This window comes from Camelus bactrianus, chromosome 17 (genome assembly GCF_048773025.1).
Source record: "Camelus bactrianus isolate YW-2024 breed Bactrian camel chromosome 17, ASM4877302v1, whole genome shotgun sequence".
Lineage (NCBI taxonomy): Eukaryota > Metazoa > Chordata > Mammalia > Artiodactyla > Camelidae > Camelus > Camelus bactrianus.
In genome coordinates, this window is record NC_133555.1 from 36,431,120 (window position 1) to 36,451,902 (window position 20,783).

At 43.5% G+C, this 20,783-nt stretch overlaps 2 protein-coding genes across 2 annotated transcripts in view; both read left to right on the forward strand.

The window, feature by feature from the left end:
* Positions 1–5,125: 5,125 nt before the first annotated feature.
* On the forward strand, positions 5,126–13,976 carry LOC105061818 (C-C chemokine receptor type 1). The gene is made up of 2 exons (XM_010945956.3): positions 5,126–5,263; positions 9,494–13,976. The coding sequence occupies exon 2, from the start codon at positions 9,561–9,563 to the stop codon at positions 10,626–10,628; it is 1,068 nt and encodes a 355-aa protein (XP_010944258.1). The 5' UTR covers positions 5,126–5,263; positions 9,494–9,560; the 3' UTR covers positions 10,629–13,976.
* Positions 5,129–20,783, forward strand: part of XCR1 (X-C motif chemokine receptor 1) — a 76,768-nt gene continuing 61,113 nt past the window's right edge. Inside the window, exon 1 of the mRNA XM_074345048.1 lies at positions 5,129–5,263. The gene's annotated coding sequence lies outside the window, so the exon portion shown is untranslated. The remainder of the gene's footprint in view (positions 5,264–20,783) is intronic.

A 20,783-nucleotide genomic window follows, 5' to 3' on the forward strand; every position in this document is an offset into this window, starting at 1 on the left:
ATGAGTGAGACAAATAAATCCACTCTAATAAGAATAAAGTGTCCCTTTTTTATGTAAGTGCCCCTGTAGGTGTCTGAGGTGTATTTAAAACAATAAGAATAATAGGTAATTTAGGTTGCAACCGGTGTAAAAATTGACAGTTTAAAGCTTCATTAACCTTTTTAAACTTTTTGATAGCTTTAAGGGCTAATGTACGTAATGAGGTAGGTTCCCTATCTCCTTCTAACAATTGAAATAAATGATATAATTGGACTGTAGGTATTCCTAAAAAAGGTCTGATCCAGTTAATATGTTTTAGCAATTGTTGCAATTGAACTAATGTCATACAAGGCTTGATATCTAATTTCATATCGTGTGGCCTAATAGTTTGTGTGTTAATAGTTATCCCAAGAAATTCCCAAGGTTGCATTTTTTGTACTTTGTCTTGAGCAACAAAAAGGCCTTTAGTTTGTAAAATTGTAACAGTTTTTTTTAAATAGAAGGAGATTAGGTTTGTTTTTTATAGCCAGTAAAATCTTATCCATATAATGAAAAATATATGCCTGAGGAAATTGTTGACGTATAGTTTCTAAAATTTTTCTTACTAATTGCTGACATATAGTAGGACTATTTTTCATACCCTGAGGAAGGAATTTCCATTGATAATGTTTAGGAATCTCCTGATTGTTATAGGTAGGAACAGTAAAGGCAAATTTTTCTTATTAGCTTTGTGCAAAGGTAATGAGAAAAAACAATCCTTTATGTTAATAACAAGTAAGGGCCAAGAGTAAAGAATAAGTGAAGGACTGGGTAGCCCCTTTTGTAAGGGTCTCGTAGGTTGCATTACAGCATTTATAGCATGCAAATCTTGCAATAACTTCCATTTTTTAAATTTTTTAAATTATAAAAACAGGTGTGTTTTAAGGACTAGTAGAATGTTTTAAATGACCCAACTTTAGTTGTCTTGAAACCAGTTTTTGTAATGCTTGTAGTTTTCTTTAGGAAGGGCCATTGCTCCACCCAAACAGGTGGCTGTTGGGTCCATGTTAGAGCAGTGGGAATAGTATTTGGGATAGTAGCGGCAGCCCCTATTAAAAAGGATCAATCTTTAAGATCAGGTTTTACTGAGCAAAAAGGTCCCTGTCCCATAGAGTGCAGGGTATTGGTAATATAAAAGGAGTTACAAAGGCCGTTTTATTTTTAGGCCCTCAGACCTTTAGTGGGTGAGAACTTATTTTAGGTGCCATCAGTCCATCAACTCCTTGATAGTAACATCAGATTTGTGTTTTTGCCAATCAAAAGGCCAATGAAAACTAGAAATAATAGTTTTGTCCGCTCCCGTGTCTAATAACCCTGTAAGTTGCTTTCCTTGTATTGAAACTGTCGAAACAGATCTGTTATCGGTTAATGAATGTGTCCAAAAAGCTTGCTGTCCTGTATGTCTGAAGCCCTTATCTCCTCTATTATTTTCAGCAAATTTTTGAGCAGGTAAATAAGGTATTAAAATAATTTGAGCAATTTGAGATTGCTTAGGAATAATGTAATAAGAAGAAGCATGAACCATAATTTTAATTTCTCCAGTATAATCATTATCAATAACACCAGGTAAAACTGTTAACCCTTTTAAGCCCATGGATGATCTCCTTATTAGCAATACAAAATACCCAGAAGGTAAAGGTCCCCAAACTCTAGTAGAGATTAAGTAGGTTTTATTACTGTCATTTATCAACTCATTATCAATAGTCATTAGATCTAAACTTGTGCTCCCGGGGGAAGCTGTGATGAGGTCAGAAATGGTGAGATAGGACTTTGGCTGACAGTGATTCTCTACATTTGTTTTTGAGGGGCAACTGGGAGGGTGCCCTGCTTTGAAATAGCCTTTAACAATTGCTGCAGAATACGGAAATAAATCCTCTGCTGTACTGTCAGCTGCTGTCCCATGGTTACATTGCAGCATGCCTGATAGGCTGAAAATCCTCAATATAAATTTTTTCCCTTACTTACATGTAGTCGCCACACTTATATCATTCTGCTGCTTAGTAAGCTGTTGCCCCATGAATATTATCAGCACTCCTGTTAGGCTGAAAAATCCCCCAAAATTTCCCTAGTTCCACTTATGTGTTGCCAAGTCTGATATCATGTCGGGGTCACCATCTGTCGGTGGCACGATATCATGTACACACGAACACCGTGCGGAGAGAAGCGAAGCAATTCTCTGTTTATTGATTCTTAGGAAAGGATTTATATAGGACATGCACAGTGCCTCACATATCATCTAAGTTATAACAATGTTAATAATCTTAAGCTATTTAGGTCCCCAAGCTCCTGCAGTAAGCACAGGATGTTACATGATCAAGGACAGATTGTTTGAAAGTTCATCATGAAACTTCATTGAGTAGGCCACCTCTTATCCAGCCGGCTGTGCCTGTCTTAGGTTGTCCTCCTCTGAGGATCTTACCCATCATTGGCTATGCAGCCATCCATACTGGATACATTAAGTAGGCCATTTCTTATCCAGCCTGGATACGTGACATTCCTCACAGCTTGTTTATCAGTTCAGCCCATGGCTTATTCTCTAGAGCCTTCAGACAGAGGCCTACAAGAGTGCAGACTGTTTCAGACGGCGAGAGAAAGGCCACGACGTGGGGGTTGGGTGCTCATGTTAGAGTAAAAGTAGATACACACTCCACACACTCCATAGACAGAGTGCAGGCCATCTTGGAAGATGAGGCAGCGAGAAAGGCAGCCACAAGTTACAGTGTTGCCAGTTTTTATGGGATCGGTAGCTTCACATGCCAACAAGTGGGAGGACCAATCCAACTGCCCTGGGATTGGGCTGGGATTCTTAGGAAGTGGGCCGCTGCCCACTCTTTGACTTTTATGGTCAGCCTTGGAACTGTCATGGCACCTGTGGAAGTGTCATTTACCATGTTAATACCACAGTGAGAGTATAATGAAACTCAAGGTCTACTAGAAGTCAGATCTCCTGCCATCTTGAGCTCAACACCTATTGGGAGTTGAATCTTCTACCATTTTGGTGTTAATTGCTGTGTCATTCTGTGAATGCCTGTGCCCTATCCCCTTCTCTCCTGTCTTGAATGGAAGGAAGGAAGGAAGGAAGAAAAGGAAGGAAGAAAGGAAGGAGAGGGGGAGGGAGAGGTAAACGAAGGAAGGAAGAAAGAAAAAGGAAGGAAGGGAGGAAAGAAAGAAGGAAGGAAGGGTACAGCTGGCAGGAGTTGGGGACATCTGGGAAGGCTTTATAACTCTAAAATGAGGAACAAGGAAGAAAGTGTCAGTGTATGGGGTTGAGTGAAGGATGAGCCAGATCAGCCAATGCAAAGACCTGGAAGTGAGAGGGGGCTTGGTTCATTTTAGGAATTGAAAGTAGCCCACAAAGACAGGCACAGAGTGGGGTGCAGTGAGCGAGGAGAGGGGAGACTGGAGAGCTCAGCAGGAGCCAGACCTGCAGAAGCCTTGTAAGCCAGCTGAAGGTTAGGACCTTCCCCAATTAGCAAATGAGCCTTAAGACTTGGGAATGCCCAGATATGCGTTTTCTAAAGATCATTCTGGCTGAAGAAAACATTAAGAGAGAATAAGACAGGAGACGGGGACTCTTTTATCAGGAGATTGTCCTCCAGGGATGAAATAACTGTCACAACACAGGGAAGTGACACTGAGGACAGAGCCAAGTGGAGAGAAATTTAGACAAAGAATCAGCAACTCACTAGATGCATGTGAGGGCAGGGACCCCCAGGTATCTGTTTCTGGAAATTTAGCCAAGGGCCTTGCCATCTGCTGAGATTTTGAATCCAGCTTGGGTGGGGAGTCTAACAGTGACTTGGGTTCTGGGTGGACCATGTTTCCAGTGGCTGCACAAAGCTCAGTGGGTACCTGGAGACAGGCACTGCCAGATGTCTTCAAAACGCAGGTTTTCCATAACTGAAAGGTTTCCAAAAAATCAGCTTTCTGGAAAACCTGAAGACCTGGCCACTCTGTGTTCATATTCAGTCTTGAACAGGGGTCAGCCAACTATAGTCTGCTCGCTGTATCTGGCCCTTGGCTTGTATGTGTATAACCCTAGACAAAAGACTCACTCAATGTCCCACTGAAGGGCACACTGCCACCTTGTCTAAAGTCTTCATTTTACAGAAGAGGGAACTGAGTCTTGGAGGGACCAATGGCATTTTCAAAGCACATTCACACTTGTGATTTCAGAAATGACACTTTGCAGTTATCTTGTGGAGAAGGTTCCAGGACCCCCATTTTACAGCAGATGAAATGGAAATGGAGAGGGAACCAGCACAATGACAGAACAGGAGTTGGTAGCTGTAGGGAGAGCTGGAGTAAGCATCACCAGATCTGACGTTCCTCCTGGTGCCAGGCACTCTGCGACACTGCCACGTACAAGCCCACCCTGTGCATCCTCCTCTCAGCATAAGTACTCAGTGTTCTTCCGATGGAGTGGGATCTAAGATTTAAAAAGACACAGTGATCCATCCATGTCTTAAGCAGAGAGCTGAGATTTGAACGTGACCCAGATTAGACCATTGCATAAAACAGGAGTCTGGGATCAGAAATCCAAAATCCAACCAACAACTTGTATTCCACTCCAGGCTGGAGGTTCCTTCAGGTAAAACTGCTCTGTGGAGTTTGTGGGGCAGAGACTGGGGAGCAAAGAGAGGAGTCAGAGGTGGAGGGGCACCTAGTGGGTGCCAAAGGGAAGCTGCCTCCTGCCCGTCTCAGGCTGTATGAGCTAGATCATTTTAAGGAACAGGACCCATAGTTCCTGTTTTAAATCCTTCCATTTGCAATCTTTAAAAAAAAAAAAAAAAGACTATTCATTGTGGGTAAGAACTCTGTGCCCTGCCCCCTCACCACACGTAAATTCCGGCCATTCGATTGCTTCACAAATTCTGGGAACATCCTATTACCACCCACCTCATCCCCACTCAACTCCACCCAACCCCACCACCCAGTTCCCTTAGGGCAGACCTTCCCAGGCTGAAGTGCAGCTGGAGGGAGCAGAATAAACCTTAGAGAGAACTTGGCCTTCCAGAACTGGCCATTGGTGGGTGCTGTGGCCCATTCATGGACATGTGACCATACCAAAAAGAAGAAAGTTGTCCCCTCCTTGTCGTTCTGAAAGATTGAGAACTCGGAGTCCTATCTTCATTATCGCACAGGAAGCTGAGAATTTCTTAATCAGGACCTTGAACCTTGAATTCATAAAGACTCTAAGAGCTCCAGACACAAAGACTGCTTGACACAGTCCTGTGAAACCAGAGTAAGTGACACTTGTCTTTTCTGTCTTTTCAGTTGTTGTTGAGGGCACTGTTGTTTGCACACAGCCAGGTGGGACTGTAGTCCTTCTCCCATTGCGGGATATGACTTCTTTTCCTGTCTGTCTCGAATGTCGGGGATTCTTCAAGGGCAAGGCAAATGTCTAAGTAACCCACTGATGTATCTGTAAGGCAGTGGATTGTATAGAGATACTGAGGCTGACTGGATTTATATCTCAGTACTTAGATGTAAATTAGGGTGGGTTTTTAAAAATTTGTTTTTGGCTTTTGGGGGTTTACTCAAAACGATGCTTTCTTGAACACTTGATTGTTGGTGACTCATTAAGAAGTTCAGACTAGTATTAAAAGACAAGAGGCACTTTCTGTGGAAAGCTATTCAAGTGGAAATTAGTTGCCAAATTTCCCCACGTAAACAAAACCCAAATGAGGTGTAAGAAGATATTGTAGCAAGGGGGAAACTAGTAATTAGAAGAAACTTTGCAGATGAAAAGATGATTTGATACTGAACCAGTTTCTTAAGAAGACTAGAACCAAGGATGCTCAAAATCAGGACTGCAGGCTACCTTTGGAGGAGATGGAATTTCACCTACCTGAAGGCAGGGAGCTGGCCAGCTGACTTTTTGCGAAGCATCCATTCTGTTCTAACAAAGAGGCAGGTCAGGATTTCATTCTGAAGATAGAGGGGTATGGGGACTACTTGGAGGTATCTCCTTCAAGTGCTCCCCATAAAATCTAGAGGGTCCCAGACTTTCAGAGTTAGAAATTCCCAGAAGTCTGCATAGCCTGCCACCAGGCTTTGTGCCACTCACTGACTCTTTAGTCCTGACTCTGGCCCCCAGGACAACTCTAGGCTGTGCAGACTGCGGGGCATTGATGTTTTGTTTAACAGTGTTTAACAGCTGACTCTCGTGAAAACAGTACCCTGAGTTCTAGTGTTTGCCGATTTCCATGTGTAAATATTCCCATCATGGTTGATTTCAAGCTACCAACGTGCTGAATGGGGAGTTGGGAAGAGATACATTGGCTCTTAATGAATTAGCGAAAGCCAGCTCCCGCACGCCACCAGGCCTGGGAATCTTCTACTGTTGCAGAGTGCCCTTTCTCTCCTCAGAGACTTTCAAGTCCCGGGCTAAAGGACGCTAGCACAGGAAGGCTCCAGGCTCCGGGGCTACGGCTGACTGTTGTTGCAGTGACCCCAGGACAGACTTCTGTAGCTGGCTGCCTGCCCCCTTTGCCAGTATCCCCCAGCCTTGCACTGCTTATTCTTTGTGCTGCCCGTTACTAACACCGTAACCTGCCGGCCCACCCAAAAGTGCTGACGGCCAAGGAGAGCTGTCAGCACTGGCAGTGGCAGCAGAAATCAGAAATTGCCGACACAGCTTGTTTAGCGACTGACAGCCTGGGTGTCTCCAGAAGGAGGCTTGATCGGCTGTACGCGAGTGCAGAGATGGAGGCGTGAGCCACGGGGATGGATCTGACGGGAAATGACAGTCCCCCCAAGTCAGGGTGCCCAACAGCGCCATGTGCCTTCATCTCCACCTACCACTGCGGTAATGTGCGTTTTGCAGGCAGGAAACATTCATCAAGCAGTGTAGCAGGAAGAGCACTGGAGGCTCCAGATTCAAGACAGGAATTATGCTGTAGGTACCACTTACCTTATGGATCGCTGTTTAGGCCAAATCAATTCAAATTGGTGGCAACATTTTAGAAATTTCAAACTGTAGTGCAAATGGGTGGGACAGTCAGTGTCCATCACCATCAAGCAGAATTCATCTTCCAGATTAAGTACAGAGAGACCTGGCCGGGGGACAAGGGGAGTGGAGTACATCGGCCAGAATAGGATTGATGCCTGGGACATTCCTGGTGGTGCCACACCTCAGAAAGGGGCCCCTGCAGGGAAGGAAATCCCCTAATATTTACTGAAGGCCCGATAATTTCCAGGGGATGGCTTTTCTCAGACATTGTCTTACAGTAGCCCTGCAAGGTAAGGTTTACTTTCCCACCTTACAGATGAGGGACTGAGGCTCAGAGAGGTCAGTTACCTTATCCAAGGTCACAACAGCTGGTAGGTTACACTAAAATCGTTCTCCCTTTGGGGATGCATCTTCAATAAGTGATTGGAAAGGATTGGAAAGGATTGGAAAGGAGAGCTAAAAAGCAGGGCCTGGGGGAACGTGCTACAAAGGGCAAGCTATCTATTGGTTTTTTGGTTTTGGTTTTGTTTTGTTTTGAAGCACCTCTGGGGAAAAATACCTAAAACTTTTTTCAGCAGAATTACAGACTCTGCCTGGTCACAGTGCCACACTTCCTGTCTTAAGACTGTTCTGAGCCCTTCCTCCTCTAAACCCCTCTTCTCCTTACCAGGTCTCCCCACTCCTCCCAGCCTGTGCTTGCCTTTGAGTCCTCTTCAAGGCTGTCACAGGAGGTCTGCAGAGTTGCCTGTGTAATTACAGAGGACAGTGGGGTGTGGGCCAGGCTGAGTCCATTGTAGTTCCCTCAGTGTCCTCATCTACAAAGGGATGGGGTTGGCCTTCTAGGGTTTCATTGTGGCAGCACTATTGGTGTTTGTTGTAGGGTAATTCTTGCATTGCAGGACATCCTTGTCCCTGCCTGCCAAATGACAGTAGTGTCCCCCAGTCTTTGTGGCAATCAAAATGTATATATACATTTTCATGTGCCCCCAGGGCACTGTGTCAGCCCTGGCTGAGAATCTTTTAACCCCAAAAGTCTTGAAGATCCATTTGTAAGTTTTTGACTCTCAGCTAGGACTATTTTCCCTCCCAGCATTCTTCTGGGGCCCCCCACAGTGCATCATCCATGCTCTGTGATTGGGGGAAAGGGAGCAAGTGGTGTCAGGAATGGGCATGAGAGTGGACACACCTGGGTTTGAGCTCCAGGTTTTGTTCTAACCAGCCCAGTGTCCTAACCATTCCCAGTTTATGTGTCATCACCTCTAAAATGGTAAACAATAATGGTACCCCATCAAGGCTGGTAACACTAAGTCCAGTGCCAAGTCCACAGCAAGCACTCAGGAAGCATTGGTCAAGAGTAGTGTGGTGAGGCCTCCCTTTGTCTGTGCTCTCCATCCACTTGACTTTTCCTTCACAACACCCATTGCCAAAGCAGCTGAATTACTGATGTGCGCACACCTTTGTTTGTTGCCCAAACCCCCGATTAGCCAACGGGTTGCATGAGGGCAGGGAGAACCTGGGCCTCCCTTGCTCAGCGTTGCTTCTCGGGGCACAATACACAGTAGGCACTCAGTAAACACTTGTCAAGTGCTTGGAGACATATAATCACTGCCTTGTTTTTTTTTTTTTTTTTAACATTTTTTATTGATTTATAATCATTTTACAATGTTGTGTCAAATTCCAGTGTTCAGCACAATTTTTCAGTTATTCATGGACATATACACACTCATTGTCACATTTTTTCTCTGTGAGTTATCATAACATTCTGTGTATATTTCCCTGTGCTATACGGTGTAGTCTATTCTACAATTTTGAAATCCCAGTCTATCCCTTCCCACCCTCCACCCCCCTGGTAACCACAAGTCTGTATTCTCTGTGAGTCTATTTCTGTCCTTTATTTACGCTTTGTTTTTGTTTGTTTGTTTTTGTTTTTGTTTTTTAGATTCCACATATGAGCGATCTCATATGGTATTTTTCTTTCTCTTTCTGGCTTACTTCACTTAGAATGACATTCTCCAGGAGCATCCATGTTGCTGCAAATGGCATTATGTTGTCGGTTTTTATGGCTGAGTAGTATTCCATTGTATAAATATACCACCTCTTCTTTATCCAGTCACCTGTTGATGGACATTTAGGCTGTTTCCATGTTTTGGCTATTGTAAATAGTGCTGCTATGAACATTGGGGTGCAGGTGTCATCCTGAAGTAGATTTCCTTCTGGATGCAAGCCCAGGAGTGGGATGACTGGGTCATATGGTAAGTCTATTCCTAGTCTTTTGAGGAATCTCCACACTGTTTTCCATAGTGGCTGCACCAAACTGCATTCCCACCAGCAGTGTAGGAGGGTTCCCCTTTCTCCACAGCCTCTCCAGCATTTGTCATTTGTGGATTTTTGAATGACGGCCATTCTGACTGGTGTGAGGTGATACCTCATTGTAGTTTTGATTTGCATTTCTCTGATAATTAGTGATATTGAGCATTTTTTCATGTGCTTTTTGATCACTGCCTTGTTTTTGTTGTCCAGAACCCCCTGCCTTTAACAGCAAAGTAAATACAGAAACTGTTTCCCTTGACCAGTGGGAGAAGCCAGGATGGAAATTTCAGCCACCCCAAAGGACTATGACATGACCACAGAATATGACTATGGGGGCTCAACCCCCTGCCAGAAGACAGAGGCAAGGGCCTTTGGGGCCCAGCTGCTGCCCCCCTTGTACTCCCTGGTATTTGTCATTGGCCTGATTGGCAACATCCTAGTGGTCCTAGTTCTCATGCAATACAAGAGGCTCAGAAGCATGACCAGCATCTACCTCCTCAACCTGGCCATTTCTGACCTGATCTTCCTCTTCACACTGCCCTTCTGGATTGACTACAAGCTGAAAGATGACTGGATTTTTGGGGATCACATGTGTAAGTTGCTCTCTGGGCTCTATTTCATTGGCTTGTACAGTGAGATCTTCTTCATTATCCTGCTCACCATCGACAGGTACCTGGCTGTTGTCCATGCAGTCTTTGCCCTGCGGGCTAGGACCGTCACCTTTGGTATCATCACCAGCATTGTCATCTGGGTCCTGGCTATCTTGGCTTCTGTCCCAGGATTTCACTTTTCCAAGACCCAGTGGGAGTTCACTCACTATACCTGCAGTCTTCATTTTCCTCATGAAAGCTTAAGAAAGTGGAAACAGTTCCAGGCTCTAAAATTGAACATCTTGGGGCTGGTGTTACCTCTGTTAGTGATGATCGTCTGCTACACAGGGATTATAAAGATTCTGCTCAGACGACCAAATGAGAAGAAGTCCAAAGCTGTGCGTCTGATTTTTCTCATCATGATCATCTTCTTTCTCTTTTGGACCCCCTACAACCTGACTGTGTTTGTTTCTGCTTTCCAAGACTCCCTGTTCACCCATGAGTGTGAGCAGAGCAGACAGCTGGACCTGGCCATACAAGTGACAGAGGTGATTGCCTATACCCACTGTTGTGTCAACCCCGTGATCTACGTCTTTGTTGGTGAGAGATTCCGCAAGTATCTACGTCAGTTGTTCCATAGAGCAGTGGCTGTGGCCCTGGCTAAATGGCTCCCCTTTCTCTCCACTGAGAGGCTGGAGAGGGTCAGCTCCATGTCCCCCTCCACAGGGGAGCATGAACTCTCTAATGGGTTCTGACTCAGACCCCTGGAGGCTGATCCAGGACCCAGGAAGAGTAACCTGCCAGCCATGCTGGCTGGAGAGGAGACGGCTTGTCCCTCCTGGCTGGATTCTGACGCCTGACACACCGTGGAGTGGTTGCCACACGGGGTTGAAGGAGCTTCATGGCAGTATAGACTGTATCACCTCTGGGGCTTGAGTTTCCCCCGGTCGTCTCTTTGGTAAAAGGAGATCAATGAATGAAATGGTACATTGCAGAACAGTGGGACAAAAGATGACAGAGAAGGTCTTGGTCCCAACAAAGTTTCAGACTTGTGAACAGTAACATTTGTAAGCCAAGCCGCTGAGCATCCACCACCGCTGCCCCCATCAGCAATGACTTGGAAATAGTGATTTTCATAGTTGACCCCACTCTGAGCCCAGAGCCTGTCAGGTGCCAGCAGCCACCTCCACCCACCCTGCCACCCACCCACCTCACCCCCATTGCAGACTGTAGCATCTTAGACACCCGGAGAAAACTAGAACTCATGATGGAAGAACTTGAGACCTGATGGGAAATAGGACTGGGGAACTGCTAATGGCCGTGGAACTAAGAAAACCCTTAGAGACAATCTTTATATTTATTAATCCAACGGTTCAGGCAGTGGGCTAGACACAGACCTAATGTATCAAATGTTGTACTTCTTGTAATAACCATACAGGGAATGATGTCATTATTTCCTTTTACCATTCATTTCTTCCTAGATATTTTTCAGAATCTCCCTTCCCTGAAAGTTGAGGAGCAGGGCAGTTAATTCTGACAGCTTTGTTGAGGAATTTGCTAACGGGCAAAAGGAGATTGGGCTGGTTTTCCTCCTCTGGTTCTCCATCCAGTCCTTCTGGCTTTATGGATCAGAGGCTGGCTGCCACCTTGGACCCACCACTAGGACCATGACCCGGTGTGCAAGCTGACGGGGTTTGAGGCCAGGAGGGGGGTCAACATCTACCAGGAAGGGTGGGCACTCTGCCGATGCCAGAGTTTGAGGGGCCCTTAAGTCAAACTCATTTATCCCAAAGATCCTTAACACTTCAGCTCTCACCAAGAACCTCCTGTCCATCGTGTCTTTCTTCCTCTTTGCCTCAGATGTATATTTCCTTAAAAATGATGTTCTTAATAACAAAAATTCTTTTCGAGAAAAGCTTAAAAACACAAAGGGGAAAAAAAAAATGAACATTTGAATCACCCATAATCCCACTACCTAAGGACAACCACTGTCCACTCGTAGATGTATTTTTCTTTTAGTATGTTTTTCTCCTGTACATATGTATGTTTATAACCGAGGTAGACTTCAGCTGTACTCACTCACTCTCCTGCTGTTGTCTTAAGTAACGGTATGTTGGGGTCACTTTCCCAGGTCAATAAATCATTTCAAACCATTGGTGTTAGTGCCTGCACTGAATTCTGCCTCAGGAACGCACCCTAATTTATTCCTCCATTTCCCCGTTGAATCCCTGCACAAATCAGTTCAGTCCGGCAACGGTGACCGAGGAGCTGCTTCGTTCAAAGCGAGCTCTCTGAGCCCTGGGAGACGTGGATGCAGGAGAGAAACTGTTCTCACAGAGCCCTCAGCTGGGTGCAGTGGCAGGTGCAGGACCCACCCGAGCCCAGGCTGGGCGGGCGGATCTGCCGTCGAGCCTGTGGTGCCAGGGCAGCAGCAGGGGAGGAAAGACTCCATCAGTAGGAAGCACCCTAAGCAAATGGGTGTCCCACCCTACAGCACAGTCACACCGTTGAGCTGGCCTCTCTCTTTTGGGCACTAGACTTTTGTGCTCTTACCAAGTCACCCTCTGCTTCAGTCAGGGAACTACTGGATGCTCCTGCTGTCTTTATGCAAAGAAGCTGGTGTCATGAAGGTTTAGGAAACTTCTGTCTGAGGAGGAAGAGGCCACATTACACTGGGCTTATGATTCCACACGGGAAATGTGGAAGCAAGGTGGATGTTAGCACTCCCTTGTAAACCGGCCAACCCTCTCTGCAGTGGGAAGAGAAGGGAGCTTGATGGAATCAAGAAACATTTGTCCACACTTGGGTAAAACACTGCTGCATCAAAATACAATATTTTATTCAGAACAATATCATAGGAATGTTTCACAACATCCTCCAATTCAATTTTTGAAATAATACTTATTTTTAAGCTTGTTACAAACGCAATCCACGTTCAGTGCAGAAAACTGGAAATAGGCAAAAAGCCCAAAGGAGAAAAATGGAAGCACCTGCAATTCCACTACGCAAACGTAGCCTCTCTCAGCACAGTCGTATCTTAGTGCATGTCCTTCCAGTATTGTTTTCTAAATGCACACACACACACTCACACACATCCAGTCACACTGAACATGTTTGTGTGTAACCTCAGTAAGTTTGACACATAGAAAGCACTCAGGAAATGCTGACTGAATGGATGATTCTCTGAGCCTCCAATGTCTCTGTCTATAAAATGAGGCTAAGAGCAGTGTATACCCCATGGGGCTGTTCTCAGGGTTAAATGAGATAAAGGAAGGAAAGTGGGGCCATCTTTCCCTAACGCTATCAGATAAGGGATCGGACTCCCCCTGCCAGTGCCCCTCCTTGGTCACTCAGGACACCTCCCTCAAGCCCTTCCCACCTGCCTTCCTCCCATCATGTCCCCTCCCTGCTCCTGGTTCAAGGGGCTCCTGCCCCACCTCCTTGTAGTTGTTGTTCTTCCTGTATTCTCCTACCCATCCCTTCTAGAAGGATGGATGCATAGCACCAAGAGCTTCCATCTCCCCCCATCCAAACTCTCCTGTTGTCAGCCTTTTACCACATTTGCCTTAAATTCTTTATTCTCTTCCTCCCTCCCTCCTTCTCCCGAAGGACAGACACATTAGACCTAAAGATACTAGTTTGTTTCCGGAACCATCTGAGAGCAATTTGCAAACAGGATGTCACATCACCCTTTAGTACTTCAGAATGGTTTTATTAAGACAAAGCTGCATTCCACATAATCAAACAGGAAACTAACACTGACACAATATCATCATATAATTCACAGCCCTCTTTCCAGCTTTGCCCACTTTGCAAATAATGTCCTTTATCATCCCAACGATCCAGAATTATTTGTTTTACTTAGTCGCCAGGCCTTTCTAGTTTCACTCATTCAAAAACAATTCATCTGGCCTTTTGTGACTTCAGTATGGTTTAACACGGGTGCCAACTTGTCTCATGACTAAAGATGTTAAACTTTATCACTTGTTTTAGAAAATATCTACCAGGTTTCCCCACTGTAAAGTGTTGTGGACTTCTTAATTAATAAGTGACCATTATTAGTTGTCATTTTACTGTAAATTAAAAGCTTCTTTTCTCCCTCATGTCAGTATTGTTCATTTTTTTATTTATATCATCATGACCTCTTGTTCCTTTTTTTATCCAGTAGAACAAAGTCTAATGTGGTCTTTACACATTTCGATGTGCAGATTGTCCCAGATTTATCTAGGGGGAGTTCCTTCGAGTTTGATCCTAAGATCTTGTGCTATCTATGCCTTCCTTTCCTTTTTTGACCACTTTCTTACTTTTTGACACATGAGGTTCCAAGTTCTACAGAGAAATAAAAACTATCATTAAAATGAAAAGGCAACCTATGGAATGGGAAAAATACTTGGAAACAACAAATCTCGTAATGAGTTAATATCCAAAATGTGCAACAAACTCACAGAACTCAATAGCAAAGAAACAATAATCCAATTAAAAATAGGTGAAGGAGCTACATAGATTGTTTTTTCCCAAATGAGACATACTAATCTCCAACAGTTACATGAAAAAGTGCTCAACATTACTAATCATCCAGAAAATGCAAGTCAGAACCGCAATGAAATACCTCACATCTATTAGGATGTCTATTATCAAAAAAACAAGAGAGAAGTGTTGGTGAGGATGTAGAGAAAAGGGTACCCTCCTGCACTGTTGGAGGGAATGTAAATTAGTGCAGCCACTGTGGAACACAGTATGGAGTTTCCTCAAGAAATTAAAATACGACTACCATATAATCCAGAAACCCCACACCTGGGTGTGCATATATCCAAAGGAAAGGAACTCATTATCTCAGAGAGAGATCTGTTCTCCCATGTCCATAGCGGCATTATTCATGATAGCCAAGGTATGGAAACAACCTAAATGTCTGTCCAGAGATGAATGGGAAAAATTGAATGACCCAAAGCAGAAGTCCCAATCTGAAGTTTTTAATGTGTATCATTTTCTTTTCTTTTCTCCCCCCGTTTTTATTGAGGTAAAGTATGCATAAAAGATACCATCGTAACCATATTTAAGTGACAGTTCAATGGTATGAAATACAGTCCCCATGCTGTGCAACCATCACCACTATCCATCTCCAGAACTCTTTTCATCTTGTAAAACTGGAACTCCTCACCCATGAAACAATAACAGCGCTTCCCATTCCTTCCTCCCCCCCAGGTCCTCATTTTTGTGAAATCATGGAGTATTTGTCTTTCTGTGACTGGCCTCTTCACTAATACTGTGCTCAACTTTCCTCCATGTTGTAGCATGGATCAGAATTTCCCTCCTTGTTAAGGCGGAATCATGTTCCATTGTATGTGTGTACCACATTTTGCTTATCCATTCGTTGGTTGGTGGATACCTGAGTGTTTCCACGTTGTAGCTGTTGTAAATAATGCTTTTTGTACAATAATGTACAAATGTACCTGAGCAGGACCCTCTGAGGCCTTCCCGGGAGAGACCCCTCCTCCATATCCTCTGCTGTAGCTCCTGTCTGAAGTACCCAGAGAACAGTATCTCCTTGGTATTTTCTGAGCTTTTCACATGCAAAACCCAGCAGCAAATGGAAGAAACTAAGTACTTGATGATCGTGAGAATGTAGCCACCAGACGTTCTGGCGCCTAATGATTGATGGCCCTCAACCAGAGACTTGTGCCCTGCTGATATGATACCCTGGGGCAACCCTCCCTCAGCCTGGCATTTAAAGAAGCTCAGCTGAAACCCTTCAGTGAATTTGGAGTTTTCTGGGCATGAGGCCCCATTTCACCTTGTTTGGCCCAGCAAAAAACCTTTCTCTGCTCCAAACTCTGATATTTGGGTATTTTTTGGCCTCACTGTAGGTTGTGCCAATGAACTTGCATTCGGTAACACAGATACCTCTTCAAGACTCTACTTTCAATTCTTTGGGGGTGTATACCCAGAAGTGGAAATACTGGATGTTATGGTAATTCTATTTCATTTTCTTTTTAGGTGTTCAAAAAATGCATTGTTTTGGCATAGTATTTTAAATTTAGGAAATAACATCTCTTCCTTACATTTCATCGTAGCCCTTGGCTCGCAAGCCCATCCATTTAGCTTTGTGGAATACCCAATCCATGTCTTTTACCTGCTGTACATTGTTCCCTACAGTACATCTTCCAATTTTACTTACCTCCTCTCCCAGGGATGGACACCAAGATTGCCTCCAACTCACTCCTCTTGGAGCAGGTACAGGGACAGGTAGGCAAGTAGGTTTACTTATTTAATTATTTTATGAGGATGTTCTGAATCCAGAACCTCCTGCATGCTAAGCATGCAGTGTGCCGCTTGTCCGACTCTCTGTTCTTACACATAACGCTGCAATAGCCTCATACAGACTTGAACTGCGAAAGGAGTTGTCAGTGAGTTCAGTCTACATCGCCACTAACTGTGCTTGAAGGTTCCTTTCCCCACATCCTTACCCACACTTGGTGTGTCCTGGTTTCTAATCTTTGCCAGTCTAGCAAGTAAAGTGACAATCTAAGTTGTTTCACTTTATGTTTCTCTGATTACTGATGAGTTACAACATCTGTCTACATACTTGATAGGCTTTTGAGTTTTTCTGTAAGATACGTGTTCTTGTCTTTGAGCAATTTTATTGAGTTTGTTCTCATTTCTTACTGATATGCAAGATATGTGTGTATATTCTGGATTTTAATTAATGCTTTAGACATTACAAATAACTTCTGTCATTGTTTCAGCTGTATATTACTTCACGTATAGCTTCCTTTGCTGGATAGTCATCCTTAACCTTGATAGAATCAATTTTGTCTTTTGGCTTATGCTGTTTAAATAAGCTACCTTTCCCATCCTTAGGAAACAGTGTCTTCCCATTTCATCCTGTGTTTTCCTCTCTTGGCATAATAGTACTCCATTTCTTACTTAGGTCTTTAACCAGGTGTGTGACTGTGGCAACTTACTTGAAGTCTCAGAGACTCTGCCTTTGAAATGCAGAGAATAGTAGCATCTACTCATGGGGTGCTCATGAGGACTAAATGAGTTGATGCATTTGAAGTGCTTAGAAGGGCTCCTGACTCATCTTTAGGACCATTAAGGAATTGCTATTATAATGAAAATAAATTTATTTAAATACAGTGTTTAAGTAAGTAATATAACACGAGAAGATAAAGCAAAAATCAAAAAAGGTGATTCTAATAACTAAAGGGTGACAAACACCAACCAGATGGAATTGATTGTGATTTTTCCACACTTAGAGGACTCAGTATTGGCAGGGGCAACGAGAAACCCTGATGTTGGCTGATTTCACATTTCCTTCCGTGGCACACTCATTCCTCCCTCAAGTAGCCACTTCAAATGATAGACCAACGCGGCGCATAACTAATGCCTTCTACCATGAAGTTACCTGAGTAAAATCTTGAAAAAAGAAACCTGATTTTTAAGTCCATAGCTGTCACTCTGCTCAGACGTCATTGAGTGTGGTGAGATCTCCATGCTGTGTGAGAATTTGGACATCACAGGGTGGTCCTGCTCTGCAGTTGCCCGATATTTATTCTGGTCCTTTCATTCCCCCATCTCACTTTCTGCGGTAGGAGCGGAGGAACAGTGAAAAGACTGAAGCTTGGATGGCAGGAAAGGAACAAGGGTGATGAATGTCTAAGGAGAGCCGGGGTTGCTGCTGCTCGGTCCCCGCCCCTGGGCAAGGTGCCTCCTGGCAGCAGGAAGGGCTGCCCACTTTCCCTGCCCAGGTCAGGAGCCCTGGGCCATCTGCGTGTCATGCAGCCTCGAGAAAATACTGAGTTTGAGTTTTCTGTTTGGGAGGGGACTCATGTTAAATCAGATTTAAAACAGATATCTCAGTGCCGGGAGACCCGGGGCAAGGGCTTTACCATCTCTCTGAGCTGCTCTTTTCCTATTCATCAAAAGGATAGCTTAAATAATAGTAGTTATAAAGGCTTGGGGTACAGCCTTGTCTGGTAGTGATAATTGCTCAAATCATTTTGTCACCACACTGCTCAGTGCCCAGCGTCCCCTCACACTCTCATCCCTCAGCCTTTCCAGTCCTCCAGGCCTCTGCCCCTTCCCGCCCTGTAGCAATGCGGGTAGAGCTGTGTGGATTGCCAAGGAGCTCCAAGCGGGGATTTAATAACCACTGTCTATGAAAAGTGTCTACCCCTGGGAGGGGGGCCCTCTTTTTATTTTCACTTCTTAACCTTTCCTCAGAAAGTTAGTTTGGTGCATTTTCTTTGAAACAGTGTCACATTCTAGTAATTTCCTCACATAACTCTGACACCCCTGATGCCTTCAGGAAGCTGACACATTGTAGCTGTGTACATTTGAGTCATCCAGCAGCCTGTCTAGGCATTGATTTCACCTTACAGCATTTGCTTAATTCGATACTTGTTCCTGAGAGGGAGAAAAGAAAAGGAGAAGTCTGCTCCATAATTTAAATGTTGAATAGGTGTGTTCGAAAATTGCAGAAGTTCAAGCAGCTTTGTACTTCTGTTTTGTCAAAACTCAGTTCTTCATCTTCCCCAGGAAGCAAGGACGATGCCATTACTAAATGTGACCACAGAAAGGCTGCAAGGATGTTGCCCACAGCTGTGCTTATTATGGGGGAGAAGTGGAAACTCCCTGAGGGGCCAGCATTCATTTATAGCAGTGAATAAAATAGTCTGCGTCTTCCTGCTTTGTGGGGCACCTTTTGTATGTTGAGAATGAAAGAGGGACAAACAAGAAGCAAACAAAAAACCAAAAAAACTCGGGGTATTCATTAAATAGATTCAGTAATGTGCTGCAGGCAGCTTGTAGCAGATCACAAGAACCAATCGTGAGATCTCTCCCCAACTCCATGATAAGGTATGTAACATTGGTTGGTACCTTGAAAATGAACATGGCCGGAGTATTTACACCAGGGAAACTGGCCATGCTGCATATCAGGGCTGCTGAGTTTTTGTGTTTTTGTTTCTTTTGAGAGACAGTTGTTTAACACTTACCAGGATCCTGATACTGATAGTATGTTCATGAAATGGAATATTAAGTTGTTATCAACATTAACATAAAAAAATGTTTCATTTTAAGACAGTATGTATATGCCAAAAGATGGACTTAGATCCTCACCTCACATGATAGATAAAAATTAGCGCCAAGAATCATAGACTTAAATGTAAGAGCTAAAACAATTAAACTTTCAGGAGAAAACATAGCAGAAACTCTTTAGACTTTGAGCTAGGCAGATTTCCTAGATGTAACACCAAAGGCATGGTTTGTAACAAAGCTTGATCTCCAGAATATATAAGCAACTCATACAACTTAATAAGAAAAAAGCAAACAATCCAGTCCAAGCAATTCTCCAAGGAAGAAATACAAATGAGCAATAGGCACATGAAAAAATGCTCAATATCACTAATTATCAGAAAAATTATGGAACCAAAATGGATAACCTAGAGGAGAATCAGAGAAATGCAGGTCAAAACTATGATGAGGTATCACCTCACATCAGTCAGTTGGCCATCATTCAAAAGTCCACAAATGATAAATACTGGAGAGGCTGTGGAGAAAAGGGAACCCTCCTACACTGCTGGTGGGAATGCAGTTTGGTGCAGCCACTGTGGAAAACAGTATGGAGATTCCTCAAAAGACTAGGAGTACACTTACCATATGACCCAGTCATCCCGCTCCACGGCATATATCCAGAAGGAACTCTTCTTCATGAAGACACCTGCACCCCAACGTCCATAGCAACACTATTTACAATAGCCAAGACATGGAAACAGCCTAAATGTCCATTGACAGATGACTGGATAAAGAAGATGTGGTATATTTATACAGTGGAACACTATTCAGCTGTAAAAATTACAATAAAATGCCATTTGCAGCAACATGGATGTCCCTGGAGAATGTCATTCTAAGTGAAGTAAGCCAGAAAAAGAAAGAAAAATACCATATGAGATCACTTATATGTGGCATCTAAAACAAACAAAAAATGAACATGAATAGAAAACAGAAACAGACTCATAGACATACAATACAAACTTGTGGTTGCCAAAAGGGCCAGGGGGGCTGGAGGGACAGACTGAGATTTGAAAATTTGTACATACTGACAGAAATATGTAGAACAGATAAACAAGATTATACTGTATAGCACAGGAAAACACATACAAGACCTTGTGGTAGCTCACAGTGAAAAAAAAAAGTGACAATGAATATATGTATGTTCATGTATAACTGAAAAATTGTTCTCTACACCAGAATGTGACAAAACATTGTAAAATGACTATAACTCAATAAAAATGTAAAAAACATATAATAGAAATTAAAAAATAAATGAGTTCCCAAAAAACGCATGGTTTGTAAATGGAAGAAAAGTTGATAAAATGGATCACATGAAAACTTCTGCATTTCAAAAGATAACAGTAGGAAAATGAAAAAACAGGAAATAGACTGGGAGAAAATATTTACAAAACACATATCTGATAAAAGACTTGTGTCCAAAATTTACAAAGAACTCATATAGTAGTAAGAAAACAGAGGATCCAATCAAAAAATAGCCAAAAGATCTGAACAGATATTCCACAAAAAAGAGTTATGAGTGGCCAGTAATGTGTGACTAGATACTCAACATGTTTATTCATTAAGGAAATGCAAATTTCAAATTAAAACCGCAGGGAGATAGCATTTCACACCCACTGACACCAACCGAGGTCACAACTTCCATCCTTCTTAGAGCTGCGCATCCAATTAGGAGATGGCACTTTCCACTCAGACATGTGATCCTAAGATGTCCTTAATGTTTGAAAATTCATTTTGATAATTTCTTGACAACTGTGGAGATGGATGTTTCAAGACTAGGGGCCATATTTGACCCTTTTGGAGGTTGAAAGTTTCCTTGGAAGGTTGTTCAGCCCCTT

Bases quoted from the DNA above. Each gene is read 5' to 3' on its own strand.
- LOC105061818 (XM_010945956.3), top strand. From the start codon at position 9,561: ATGGAAATTTCAGCCACCCCAAAGGACTATGACATGACCACAGAATAT.